Source organism: Triturus cristatus, chromosome 10, assembly GCF_964204655.1.
Source record: "Triturus cristatus chromosome 10, aTriCri1.1, whole genome shotgun sequence".
In the NCBI taxonomy this organism is placed as follows: domain Eukaryota; kingdom Metazoa; phylum Chordata; class Amphibia; order Caudata; family Salamandridae; genus Triturus; species Triturus cristatus.
In genome coordinates, this window is record NC_140593.1 from 414983694 (window position 1) to 414999091 (window position 15398).

Genomic DNA, 15398 nt, shown 5'->3' on the forward strand with positions numbered 1-15398 from the left:
GGGAGGACTTTATCTTTCACATTCCCTCCACACCATGTCCAACCGGTGATGTAACAAAAGTATTTCAGGTTTTGAAATTGATGCCACGCCAAGTACCCACACACCGATCAAAATCAGGTGTGTAACTTGTTCCTCTCTCCGGACAATCAGGATGCCACCTGTGAGGCCTGAAATTCCTTTTAGTCCAAAAAGATGCTGTGGGATCAAAGAGCTTAATGACTCAAAATGTCTTGTCGCAGAGTCGAGTACACTCCGAACCCTTTCGGAACCGAAGACCTTCAGGAGGAAGTCAACGTCCAAGTGTCGGCAGGAGATGAGGGCTCCTTTTCGACTGGATACAAATCAGGCTCCGAGCTTGAAGTGCATGTCATCACGCCGGGACAAACAGTGAGTACAGTGCCCCCTCCATCCCAGCCCCAGCAACCCATTCCAAAGACTCTGGACTGATAAAAATCTTTACCTGGGCCACCACTGTCCTCGGGCCATGGTCGGTAGCGAGCAGCTGTTTCGGACCCGCTCAGCGATGGCTCGTGCCGAGAACACCAAACATCGAACTACAGAGCGTCGGTGCCACCTCGGTATCTAAATCACCAATCGACCCAAGACCCACCACATTGAAAGCCTTGGAGTCAAGAGGATCGGCATTGAAAGCCTCGACGTCAAAAGGCTTGGCATCAAAGGTTGCATTGGAGCCGAAATCATACTTGTGCTTCAACGCATGCAGGAGGAAATAGACTTACGGCAAAAACTTCTGGTCATTCATCTGGACACTGTACGTATCCTAGCTAGACATCTTCATACTGGTGCACAACCATCAAATAGACATCTAAGCTTTAAGGAGGCTATGTACATACCTGTACCACCAAAGCACAGAAAGAAGGTTAACAAGGCAACTAGCCTTATGCATCCGATCCCACCACCACTACCTGCTGCACCACCTTCACCAGCATAATTTTTCCATGACGGTTCTATTCATTCTTTCAGGGGGGGGACAACGATGACTGAGATCAGTAATCCATTCCACCTCAGGATTACTTTTGGGACACTTATGACATGAACCCACCTACTGACACAGATCCCTATCTTTACACAGCAAAGCCATCTACCCCAGACAACACCATTACCTGCCATGACATCATAGGTAGGGCGGCTACATACCGTGAGGTTCAGCTCCACATAGCAACACTAGAGTAAGTTGTTTTTGTTTGAGAACCTCCCCTCCAGCCAGCGCACACACCTGACATCTTTAAAGACCCAGTTAAGGTATATGTCATTACCCCAAGGGTCATTAAGAAGTATAAACCTTCCACAACTGACCCTGCATACATTAGAGGCCAACTCCCTTCTAACTCTCTTACAGTGAGAAAACAGGCAAACTGGAAAATTATCTGGTGAGACCAGACAAAGAAAATAAAAAGATAGATGCAACAGGGAAGTGGGTGGCTGCTCAGGCTGCCAACCAATGGAGAATTGCCAACTTGTTTGGCGTGCTCTCCTGATACAGTGATGCTTATTGGGACGAGATGGAGTAGCTCCTCCAACATCTTCTTGAGAAACATAAAAATGGGCATATGCATTCACCTCGGAGGATGAATGACTTGCGAACACTTTAATTCACTGCACCCTTGATGCAGCCGATGAAGCAGCTAGAAGCTTTAATTCTAGTGTACTCCTGAGTCAGCACGTCTGGCTTAGGCTCTCTGGTTTCAAACCTGAAGTGCAACAAAACATTCCCGCACTTCCTTTCGATGGCGTACACCTCTTTGGCCCTCAAGTAGACACTGTACTGGAGAAAATAAAGAAAGATAACGAGACAGCCCATGTTATGGGAGCATTGCAAACATTATCTCAACGTGGCTCCTTTTGCCGCGCCGCTATTATGGAGGGACAGAATCTACCCCCAAAGATCCCTTCGTCTCTTACCAGCTACACACCACCTCACCCAGGGGTTACTACATGGGCTCATATAGGGGCAATAATTTCAGGGTCAAAGCCAAAGGTGGTTTCGCCAAACCCTCCGCCACCTCCACCAAACCCTGACTTCCCACCCATCCCCCCGACCACATAACGCCTGTCGGGGTAGGGGCGACTACAAGAGTTCTTTCCCGCCATCACCTCCGACCAGTGGGTGTTGGATATTATCCAACATGGTTATTGTCTGAAGCTCACTTCCACACCTCCAAACATCCCACCTCACAAACAAATACTCTTGCCACAGCATCAGCAGTTGATCAAGGAAGAAGTTCAAGCACGTCTAAAAAACAAAAAAGGAAAAAAAAAGAGGCCATAGGACCAGTGCCAACACACCAGCAAGGGACTGAAGCCTATACACTCTGCTTCCTTATTCCCGAAAAGGACGGGTCTTTAAGACCAATCTTGGACCTCAGACACCTAATACGATATATCCTATTAGAACACTTTCAAACGGTTACTCTTCAAGATGTCATCCCATTATTACAACCAGGGGACTTTATGGCAGTTCTTGACCTCAAAGATACCTGTTTCCACATTCCTATTCACCCGGCGCTTCGCCATTACCTCAGGTTTGTCATAAACAACCATCATTTCCAATTGAAGGTGCTCCCATTCAGGTTCATAATTATGCCCAGGGTTTTGCCAAATGTCTTGCAGTAGTAGCAGCTCACCTGCACAGGCAAAACATACACTTTTTCCATATTTAGACAATTAGATCATCAAAAACGCTACTAGTCAATATTGCTTCCATCACACTCAAGCCACTCTGTAGGTTTCTGCGATACTATGGAAATCTTAAAGAGCTTTCCTTGAAAGGAAAACAAAAAGTCGTTATTACCGCATGGTCTTCCCCCTCAGTAACGTGACCCTCTGATTTACCACAAATGAGGAGCTGGTTGTTCTACCAGTCCTCTTTCTCTGACCTCAAGACAAGACATGAATGTTGTGCTACATGGAAAAGAAGTTACCAAGAGTCCTGATCTCTTCTAAGGCCATTGTGCTCCTGCTTTAAAACTTCAAGTAATGTGTGTATCAAGCTGCGTTTAAGTGTAAGAAATATTATAATTTATTTAACGGAACATAACATTTATTGAGGGATACTGCAGTATTTATGTAGCTGCCGTGACTCACTCCTGCCAAATGCCACTGGTGTAACAATATTCTTAAGTTAAAAAGCAGTACATTAAATCAGAATTGCTATGTTAAATATTTTCTGAGAAATAGTTATGCTATTCATGCCTTTATTTGTTTCATGGAATATCGGTGTTTAATGAAGAAGACAAATTCTCACTCCTACGTGACTGTTCTGGTAGCACTCAGTTGCAGTCTTAGGACAGAGCAGGCGGCATGGGAAGGAGAAGCATTATAGCAATAGGCTCACGAAGGCTGATTTGCGTATAACAACTTTGGTAACATTTGAATGGCCTCAAATCATTATATTTGCAACCAGGTGATTAAACTGCTTTATACCTGTTGACTGTGTTAGTAATGCAAGATGTGGCCAGTGCTCAGTTTATTTCCGCTGGAATAGCCTTGGCTATCATGGGGCATTTGTTGTGATTTAGTTATCTACAGGAAACATTTAAAGCCCTCCCTGACAACTACTTTAAAAAAAACATAATATACCAATGGCATGATCAAATAGCATACAGTGCAATACCTAAACTGCACACTTCATGCATTGTACTGAAGTTGCTTGCAAAGCACCAATCACACATTGAATAAAATATTCTTCATTATATGATTTTTAAGAGTAAAGAGAGAGAACAAACTCTCTTTAGCTGAACCTAAAAATTAAGGACTGGAGCTTCAAATTAACCATGCCTGCAACTGGATCGCTACATGAGATAATGTGAAATGTTAAAACCAAACAAGGAAGCAGAAATCATGAGGTTTGGGCAATTTAACAGAAATTTGAAGGAATACCAGAATAATCCATATTAATTTCCTTGTTTGAAAAGTTCAAATACATCATCTTCTCATGCCAAAATTCTCCAATGGAAAGCCTCCATGAGTAACGTTGGGTTGAGGGCCAGTCTAGATCATGAGAAACGTGCCCTTCCCAAAACCACTGAGTGAATAGGAAGAGAAAAGATCTGAGAGAGAGTTAATAGTTTTGTTTTTGAGAGCACTGTGTTCACTTTCTACAGGTGTGCCATAAGATCTCATATATAGACCTTCTTCTGGAATCAAAGTATAGTATTTCAATATTGCATGCAGCTTATGTTGATCCTGCTTAGTGCCCTTTATTGTTCACTTGCATAATGGGTGATTTTAATATCCTGTGCCGATCAACGTGGTACAAATCCTCGTAGAGTTTGAAAGCGCATCGGAATGAAGTTGGATCACAATTGCACCTATTTGATAAATATGTATTTGTTTTAGCTGCTGTCTTGACTACTTTTCAAACTTTTAATGGTGTAAATTCTAGGTTTTAAGTAACTTTTTGTTTTGATTTTCACAATTTTTAAGGACAATTTAATAGAGGAATAAGTAAAATATCTGAAAATGTTTTGAAACCCAAAAGGAGTGGGGCATTGATTCTTGTATCCTGGCAAGGTTCCTGTCTAATTCCCATTTTGTTTCCTGAGCTTAGGAAGCCGTTTGCAGGCCCCCGGTGGTGGTGCACAAGGTTGGCATTCAGGCAGTGGTGGTGACGATGGTGAGCGTTGGGGCTCTGAAAGAGAACTGAAAACCAATTTGAATGAACAAATTGCTGCGGTACTCATGCGGTTACAAGAAGACATGCAGAGTGTCCTTCAGCGACTACACACATTGGAGACACTGACTGCCTCGCAGGTATTCTTTTGTATGTATGGGACAACACAATCATTGAAAGCACAGAGTTTTGATTCAGGATTGTTGACAAAGTGGTAGAAAATAAAAAAAGTCCCTAACTTGTATGTGGGTAGTTCTCCCTACATTATTGTAAGTATCAGTTTGTCTTTTGTCAACTTGTTCCTCACTTAAATTCTCACCTTAGCAGATTCTTCCAGCTAATTTTTCATCCAGAAGTCACATTCAAATGCATTTTCTTTGGCTGATTTGGCATGAATCAGTCAGTCCTCAAATAAAATCTAGCTTGCTTTCATTTCAAATGATTCTGCTGAAAACCGTGGTTAAAAAAAATCCTTCAGAGACTATGTGGTAAGGATCACGCTGTACCAAGCTGTTTAAATAAAACTTATATGGTTTATTTGTATGGTACATGATATAAAGAGGAACGTCCCATCCACCTCAGACAACCCCTTCCAACTGCCCCTTTGCAGAATGCACATTCTAGACTCATCCCATTCTAAGATTCCTTGTGACACCATGAAGAATCTAATAGTCCTGATACACTTAAAGCTATAGAGCCTAAGCTATACCACACATCTCCCCATCATCAATAAACAAACAATCTGAAGAAACAAAATCATAAAACACTTTTCACACAAAGTCTTGCATATACCTGGGTTTCCGTATCATTCTTTGACTTCTTCTTTTAGTACCTTCCCTAAACTTTTCATCTCATACACACTTAAATTTCCTTTTCTGAGAACTCCCAGCACTGCAACATACACAGACTCTACTTAAGTTCATATTCAATTACCTTCTAACTTCACAGCATTTCTGAACACTTTAATGACTTTCAAGGGTTTGAAGAAATTTGATTTTTCCGCCCACCTGCACTATTTTTTTACTCTCACTAGATCACCCAAACTCACCAAGGTAGGTTGCACCGGATGCTTACATTTTATTTTCTCCACTCTGTCTTTTTGGTTTTTTTCTCCAGTCATCGTTCTCACCACCAACAGACAGACCCACATCTTTATTATTCATCGAAGAAGGGCAAATAATGGAATTCGATTTCCTACCCCTGAATAATTTAAATGGTACTCTCCCTGTGACTGAGTGAGGTGTCAGGCTGTATACCTCCACCCTTTCTTGTATCACTTTTTTCCAATACTGCCCTTGTTGTTTGGCCATTTGAAAGAATTTGGTTACTACTTTATTAAACTTCTCAACAATACCATTTTGAGCGAGATGATAAAGAGAACCTGTCTTGTGTCTTATTCCTTTGTCTTTCAAAAATATCTCCATTTCATTGGAAACTAGTTGCACACCATTATCGGTAAGTATGCAATTTGGAATCCCTTCTCTAGCAAACAATTCTTTCAAGAAACTTAATACATTACCAGTTTCAATATTTTGTAAAATATGTATCTCAGGCCACTGTGAAAAACCATCAATTAATACCCCTACATAGCTTTGACCATCTCTGCAATGTATAGACTCCAAAATATCTTCTTGTCACGCCTTTTGGATAATCCCTTACCTTCATGGGTTGTATCCTTGTCTTTCATATTTTGTCACCTGCCATACATTCTTGACACCCTTGAATCTCTCTCTCCACATGAATGTCAAGACCAGGCCACCAAAAATATAACCTACTCCTTACTTTGGTCTTTACAAGTGTCCTTGAAATTCCAGATGAATTAAATGGTGACTAATAAATATGGGGGAACAAGTCTTGTACCTCTCCATAACAGACAATGCCACACCGATAATTCATCCGATGGGTTGTCTTGTACATTAAAGCCTGTTACTCACTGGCTACCAGGGCGACAGCAGCTACTACAGCATTGGGACGCGGTGTCCCCCTGCAAGACATCTGTCAGGCAGCCACTTGGGCCTCTTTGCATACTTTCACTAAGCACTATTGCCTTGACAGTCAGGTCCGGAGAGACGACTTCTTTGGCCGTTCGGTTCTCCGTGACTTTCTGGTGTAATCTCACTTCGCAGACCCACCACCGGGGTTGGAATTGCTTGGGTATGTATTCTAAGATAAGGAATCTATCACTAACGTGTCTCTTTCAGATGCACAAGTTACTTACTTGTGTAACGATATATCTGTAAGAGACATTAGTTAGTGATAGATTCCTTACCGCCCGCCCATCCTCCCCGTTCTGCGAACTGTTCTCTAATCTAGGGTTCAGGTCATCCCTTTCGGGGCCCTAGTTCTATTGCACCATTAGTCTCTGATATGGCTCTGCGCTCCTGGCATGGAAAAGTTGTGTACAGAACTGACGTCAGCGTGCATGGGCGCGTCTAAGTAGCTCCGACGACGTCATCTCAGCGGCTACGACGCCAGCGACGTACGCGGAGCCGCACAACGGCGCTTATCGTCACACAAGGGTACTGCTGACGAAAGCTTTCCAGATCCAGTCTGACGCATGGGGATATTCTAAGGTAAGGAATCTATCACTAACTAATGTCTCTTACAGATATATCGTTACACAAGTAAGTAACTTGTGCGTTTTGAAGCAACCAAATCGCTCTTTGAGTTAATGTACACAGCTGAGATCTGTAGGTCATGAGATTGAATCCTGGCAGGGCACACTCACCCTCGCATCTTCCCAAGGTTGCTAGATTGTCTACTATTCAAATAGGGTACGCAACATCTGTAACTTATTAACGGCGGACGTAGGGGGTGGTCCGTGGGTGCAAGAAGGGGCCACTTAAGAGCGGAGCATGGAGCACTGTAGTGCCGCGATCCTGTTCTGTTCTATCCTGGAGATCAAAGCAGTACTTTATTTGAGCAAGTGGTTGCTGGTGGGGGAGGAAGGGCAGACCGGCACTTATTTTTTCTCATCAGACACAGGAGAAAGAAAGTGGATGAAAAAGATGGAAAACCGTCTGAAAAGGAGAAGGCAGGAACCTGAAAGAGTGAGATAAAGGGGAATGAGGTGTACTGTAGTCTATTAAAGAGGCACAAGGTGGATTGAAGACTGCACTTTTAGTAGTTCCGGTCTCAGGCTTTCTGATCAGAACTTTGGGCATCAGCAATTATTATTTTACAAATTAAGCACTTGGTGAAAGGTGGACAAATGGCCCATAAGTTGATTGTACATGGCACAGGGATCCTCCTGAGGTCTGAGTAGTGTTGCATGCAGTGATCATAATCCAGCAGTAGTGAGGTCAGGTATGGCTGCAAGCAGAGCAGACCCTCTTGAGGACCAGTTATGAAAGGGACCACTGACAAGCCTGGGCGTACGCCCATACTCACACTGCAATGTTGGTATTGTAGCTTGCTCAAACGCCCATGTCAGAATTTCTCCACAATACACACTGAGAAGTAGTTGGGTACTGATTGCCAGGAGCCTGAGGCGAAGACGGGTTGGGCAGGCCTATTGTGCCATGCCCGAGTAGCCATTTTGAAAACACCAGTGAAGAGGTGAGATGGCACATTGAGCTTCCAGAGCAACTGAATTCCTGCCAGACAAAGAGGTCTGAAATGCTTATGGACACTATAATATCAAGTAATCCCATGCATATACTGAGACGGGCAGGCGTGGAGCCAAGCGACAAAGGGAGACCTTTACTTTGACTCACTTTGCATCACAGCATATCACGAGATTCAGATGATCCATGGGCAGCCTCCTTGCGGCAAATACATTGACCTGGCGAAATTTAATGAATGTTGGGGTATTTAACATAGCCAATAATTATCAGATTTTTTTTTTTTTTTAATAAATCTTTTTATTTTAAAGATTGAAAACAACATTGCAATGACAGCAAGTATTGTAGTACATAGCACTGAGACACAGGTCAACAATGACCAATTACCACATGCTTTCAGACTCTCAATATATCCCATCTTCCCCGACAACAACTTGTTTTTCAGCTACATGATACATGTTCTTTTAATACAGATCAATAGGATTAATTTGGTCAATAGGTGTACATAACCTCCCCTATATTCATTCCATTTTTCCCCAAAATGTGGCCTCTGCTTTCTTATAAGACTGTTTTTTGAATGCATACACCAATCCATGTCTATTTTCCACTCCTTCGTGGATGGAGTAGACACAGCCCTCCACATCCTGGCTATGTTATGTTTGGCCACCAAATAGCCCAGCCTCACCCAGAGTCAATCCTTACTGTTCAGGTCTGTTTCATCCCAAATTTTGAATAGGCACCGTTCGAGGCATGTGGGCTGCTGAATTCATATCTGTGCATAGATCGCCGCCTAGTGTTGGGTCCGGATGATTGCACATTGTTGTCCTGGAAGAGTCTTCGAAGTATCACGAGATAGGTGGCTCCTCCCCTGGGCTACAGTGCGCATGGGCATCCCCTCCATCCTTAGATTGTTTTTTTCCGCCATTGGGTTCGGATGTCCTAATCTTAGCTCTTTGAGTATTTAGGCCTTTACATTCATCGGTATTGTTTTCGTTCGGTGCCAAGTCTATTTGTCGAGGGCGTTCTTGAGTAGATCATCAACGATGGAACCAAAGACATCGAATAGCCCCTTTAAGCGTTGCCCTCTTTGCAACGCTAAGTATGCTCGCTTCGACGTGCACCCGGTGTGCAACAAGTGCCTCTCTCCAAACCACGACGAAGCCACCTGTATGGCGTGTTCCAGGTTTCGATCGAAGAAGACCCTTCGCATTCGTCAAGCAGCTCGGCTCGAGGCGCAGAAAGCGACGCCGAACCCGGACAACATCTTCGGGACAGAAGATGAGGAGGTCGTGGACTTTGAAGTTCGGGGGGAGCTATCGGATCCGGCTTCAGAGCGAGAATCCGACTATGATGCCGAAGACGAGCGTATAGTAGACGAACAGGAAGATGGTGTCGTCGAAGAGGTAGGAGGCGACGAGGAGGCCCTTGGGGCCGAGGAGGATGGCTCAGAAGGTGAGCTAGGCCCACATGTCGGTACAGGGCCCAGAGAGGCACTCGATAAGGCTCAGGTCGAGGGATCGCCACAAGGCCTTACCCAAGATCATTCTTCTCGTTCTACAGCCCTGCATAAAGGCCCGGCTACGAACTACCCTAAAGAGCCATCGGTATCGAAAGCGCCATCATTCGATCAAACGAAATCGAAACTGAAGGCACAGGCACCTAACTCGAAACCGAAAGTGAAAGAGTCTCTCATCGGCAACAAGGCCTCGAAGTCCTCGGAGCCGAACAAACAAAAGAATGCCGTCGACGCACAGAGATTTCATGGGTACGTAGAGCCGAAGAAGAAGGTGTCGGAGTTGTTACTCCGCATCCACGACACGGCTTCCATGCTCGGCGCAAAAGCACCCCCGCAGCCGAAGACGGTCAGCACAGTTCACATCGCGTCGACGCACATAAAATTCGACGCAAAGAAGGGGTCCCGAGCCGCAAAAAGGGGTCGACCCGAAGAAACCTGTCGAAGCACCAACAGGAATGCCACTGGGACAGAGAACTGTTGAAGTACCTCAGGAAGATGAGGAGCCAAAGCAGTTTATCGATGCGGAGACTGGTAGACTTTCAATATATAAAAGAAAGATACTGCCAGAGAAATCAATGGAGCCATACAAAATTCCATTGAAGAAGAAGAGGACCACATCACCAGTTCTAGTAGAACATGTTCAATATTATGACCAGGAGCCTCACTCATTCTCACCCACACAATTTGATGTGGATGCAGGGGATGCTGGTGATGTTGAGGACACTTATCCTGTGGACACTGACCCTGAAGATCAAAACCAACCTTGGGTGGACGATATTGGTACAGGGGACCCACATACTGCTCCAGACACACCGGCATATGTGGTAAAATCATCTCCTACTGAGGATACTGCTGCTTTCAATGCCTTGATTGAGAGAGCAGCTAAAAATCATGATGTACAGCTCCACACTGATCCTATTGAGGATGATTTTCTGATGGATACCTTCTCTACCTCAGAAAGATCTGTTAAAACTCTGCCCATGCTGAAGGGGGCCCTAAAACCGGCTCATGACATTTTTAAGGAGACCACAAGGGCGAGAGTACTAAACCCTAGGATTGACAAAAAATATAGGCCAGCTCCTGTGGACCCTACCTACATAAGAGGCCAGTTGCCTTTGGACTCGTTGGTGGTGTCCAATGCTCGGAAGAGAGCCAATTCACAGACAACGGGTGATGCTCCTCCCCCTGACAAGGAGTCTAAGGTCTTGGAAACTTCAGGAAAAAGAGTTGCTGCACAGGCAGCTAACATCTGGAGAATTGCCAACACTCAGGCACTTCTGGCTCGATACAACAGGGCGCATTATGATACCCTAGAGACACTGCTACAGCACCTCCCAGATCAGTTTAAGGAAGGAGCACAGTCGCTTATTACAGAAGGGAAGCTCATAAGCAACGCTTCCATTAAGTGCGCTCTTGACGTGGCGGACACTGCAGCTAGGGCTATTAACACCAGCGTCATGTTAAGAAGGCATGCTTGGTTGAGAATCTCAGGATTCAAACCAGAGATACAGACAACGATACTCAATCAACCTGTCAACCCTGACTCCCTTTTTGGCCCCGAAGTTGACACCACCCTAGAAAAGATCAAAAAAGATACAGAGACTGCAAAGTCTATGGGGGCTCTGCAATCACAGCAGTTTCGGAGTTGGTCCTTTTGTCGCTCTAGCAACAGAGGACCATCTAAAAACCAGAACTCCCAACAGTTGTAGTACACTAAAGGAGGTTCACAGACCACCTATAATAAGAATACTAGAGGTGGATACCGTGGAAACAACGTCAAAGGCAGAGGCCGAGGGAACAACAGCTCCAGGTCCTCCGCCACCAAAAAACAGTGACGCCTTGTCACTGCCCCCCGACCACGTAACACCTGTCGGGGGGAGACTCCAGGAGTTCCTGCCGGTCTGGAAGTCCATCACTACAGACAGGTGGGTGAGAGACATTGTCCAGTACGGTTATTGTCTGGAGCCCACATCCACTCCACCAAACATACCACCAAGACACCGTCCTATGTCCGCAGAGCACTTGCACTTATTCCACCAGGAAGTTCTCAGTATGCTCCAAAAAGGAGCCATAGAACTCGTGCCAGCAGAAGAACGGGGATCAGGAGTGTACTCACTGTATTTTCTGATCCCCAAAAAGGACAGGTCTCTCAGACCCATACTGGATTTACGACCTTTAAACCGTTACATTCTGTCAGAGCATTTTCACATGCTCACCTTGCAACAGGTGCTGCCGTTGCTCAAACAGGGAGACTTTCTTGCAACACTAGATCTCAAAGATGCGTATTTCCATATACCCATACACCCATCACACAGAAAATATCTCAGGTTCACTGTTCTCAATCAACATTACCAGTTCAAAGTCCTCCCTTTCGGAGTAACAACGGCACCCAGAGTGTTCACCAAGTGCCTGGCAACAGAGGCGGCGCACTTAAGGAGACAGCACATACATGTCTATCCTTATCTGGACGACTGGCTTATCCAGGGAAAGTCGGCCCAGCAGTGTGCCAACCACGTAACCCACACCATTCACCTTCTTCACAGCCTTGGCTTCTCCCTGAATTATCCAAAGTCCCACCTTCAACCCACCCACGTACAGCAGTACCTAGGCGCGACCATAGACACTCTGGCGGCCAAGGCACAGCCCAATTCAGTAAGGATCAACAGCATGCAGTTGCTCATAAAAAAGTTCAAACCTCAACACTCACTACCGGCACGAGTGTTTATGCAGTTGATAGGCATGATGGCCTCCTGCATCTTCATAGTCCCGCCCGCTTCAGGAGTGCTTGGCACGTCAGTGGAATCAAGCTCACATTCATATCGACCACCCTCCTCCCCGGCACCTGTAGCAGCTGTAGCATTCAGTAATTACTAGTTAGCATGGTCATCATTCACTGTATTACACTCCATCTATGCCACAATGGCGAAAAACAATCTAAGGATGGAGGGGATGCCCATGCGCACTGTAGTCCAGGGGAGGAGCCACCTATCTCGTGATACTTCGAAGACTCTTCCAGGACAACAATGTGCAATCATCCGGACCCAACACTAGGCGGCGATCTATGCACAGATATGAATGTCAGCAGCCCTACATGCCAAGAACAGATGCATACTGGTAAGTAGCATATTCCATTTTGCTGACATTGCACCCGCACACATTCATAAGATAGTCCGGCTCCGTTCCCCAATAATTCTGGAGCACCGGGAAGCCCCATATCATATGGATAAATGTGCCCTTCTGGCCACAATCTCTGGGGCACTGCACCAACTTGGCCCGGCCCATTTTAACCATTGTCCTGCAGGCACAGTAGGATCTGTGTAAACATTTTAGTTGTACGAGTCAAAATCATGAATGCATAGCTCCCTCCCTTGGCAATGCAATTGCCTCCTGCCATTCATCATCTTCCAAACTCCCCACAAAGGTGACACATGTCATAGCAAACTGTCTGTTGACCCAGTATGAGCGGAGAGAACGTAAACTTAAGATGCCATGGAAGAGGCTCGAGGCCCAACACATGCAACAGTAAGCGGGCAGTCCGTGCTACTACTCTGTAAAGATAATGGCAGGCTAGCGGCAGTGGATGGTAAAATAGACATCTTGGGGACGAGCCTTGACCACCTAAGGAAGCGCATTGATAAACAGGTTTCCAGACTCAACATGACTGAGAGGCAGGTATTGGACCTAGAGGATGCTGCAAAACGTGACCAAAAAGTGTTTCAGATGTTGAAACTACTGAAAGCCACTAAAATGAAGAAGCAAGGTCCAGGCATAATAACATAATTGATAATGGGCCTTGCGGACACCACAACAATGTTGAAACGAGAGCCATTCATGAAGTCCTTGCTAATTGTGCTGTTTAGCTGGACCTTTTTCGAGATGCTGATTGTTGACAGAGCCCCTTACTCTCTCTGCCCATGCCACCACCAGGTCCTCCCTCTGGCCCATAATAGCAAGATTGCCAAATTATTGAGGTACAGATGTGTAGGTGCTGTAGATGGCCTGTGAAAAGAGAGAACTGATGTATCTAGGAATGAGACTTGCAATATACCAAATTTTACTCCAACAGTCCTGGAATTTCGCTGAGCTTTCTTACCTGTTAAAAAAAAGACTATGTGACAAACAAAACATGCAATGCTCTTCTCAGCTAGATTAAAAATAAGGCTTGGAGAAAAGCTGGATGTCCTGAAAAAACCCATTTTGATGATGAAATTCGTAAAAGAATCCTCTGGCAAAGAAAGACCCTCACCCATTTCAGAGACTCAGAGAAAGTTGGGGGAGGAGAAAACTGCCCACCAGTGACATTGACTCTTACAGTGGCTTACAGGACACATAGCATGTGGAGGTGACTGACTGGACACTTGTTATAAAGACTTGCTACTCTCTGGGGCAACAAATTGCTGGGTGCAACCAGCTGGTGGCGAAGTGAGTGGCTTGGTCACAGAGGCCACTGCCAAGCCCCCGCAGAAAAAAACTAAACAATTAAAGTAATTGCAAGTTGGAAGGGCATGGTCAAGGAGGAAAGGACAAGCTAAGAAATCGTGGCCTAGCAGTAGTGTGCAGCTACCTGGCCATCAAACAATAAATGTTAAACTTAGGGCAATGTGTCATGTATTTATGCATTACCAAACAGTAATAAAGTAAAAAAACAAAACAATGAAAATTCCAAATCAGATTTAAAAATGGAGTAAAATATAATAAACAAAATTACAAAATTCTAATAAGAAAAACTTGAGATGTGAATTTTTATACTTTTAAGCAGAAATAGCTCCAAAAAAGCACAATGCGCCAAGGATAGTCAGTGGTTGTGGGACCTAGGTGCAATTTGCGGCCGACCGCAATGGAGCACGGGTCACATACACCTACCCAGTTTATCCTGGTCAAATATTTTACCTTCTGACTTAGTACTTAGTGTGTTTAAGTCCCACCAACCACAGGAGTAAACAGAGATGCATTTCACACCTTGTTCACACCTATTCAAGGCTAATCATTGGCTGTGAGAAGCTGGAGAGCTAATGCATAGCAGCCGCCTGACAGTTCAGGCAGGTAAGGAGGAACTTTCTTAAAGTTACTTTTACCCCAAATTAATTAATAATCTGACTTTGCCATTTATATGGATTTTAGATAAGTATATATTGTTGTATGACTATTTTTAGCTTAGCCTGCCACGGTGAAAATTGCTTTCTAGGTCTTGTTACTATAGGGCATGTGATTATTCGTTTTCTACATGTCCCACTTTTAAATATCATGCACCTTACCTTGTGGGCTACAAGGTTTGCATAGGGGTGACAATATTTATATGGGAGAATTTTACCTGTCAAAAAGGATTATTTTGGCCGGTCGGACTGCAGTTTTTACACTGCCACAGTTAGCCTACAGGGGTAGACCTGAAGCCATGTTTTCACTGCCACAGTAATGGATGGCACAATAGGTGCTGTAGTCCACTAGTAGCATTTAACTTCCGGGCACTGGATTTACCATATACTAGGGATTTATAGGTAAGTTAGCTATACCATTTAGGAATAATCCAATTCAACCATTTTTAAAGTGGGGTACATGCACTTTACGGCTGGTTAGCAGGGGTAAAGTGCACTGACTTCTAAAGTAAGCAAAACAAATACAGCATAAATGTGGTGGGACATCACACAAAAGGTGGTCATTTGCTACACATGGTAAAGAAGCTATGCTC

General features: G+C 44.6%; 1 protein-coding gene across 6 annotated transcripts in view; it reads left to right on the top strand.

Annotated features, from left to right (window-relative positions):
- The window catches only part of ACBD5 (acyl-CoA binding domain containing 5), a 319177-nt gene that overhangs the window by 219833 nt on the left and 83946 nt on the right, over window positions 1–15398 (top strand). For all 6 annotated transcript variants that reach the window (XM_085631746.1, XM_085631748.1, XM_085631752.1 and 3 more), the window contains one exon: window positions 4571–4773. In XM_085631746.1, coding sequence (XP_085487872.1) covers window positions 4571–4773 — 203 coding nt within the window. The remainder of the gene's footprint in view (window positions 1–4570; window positions 4774–15398) is intronic.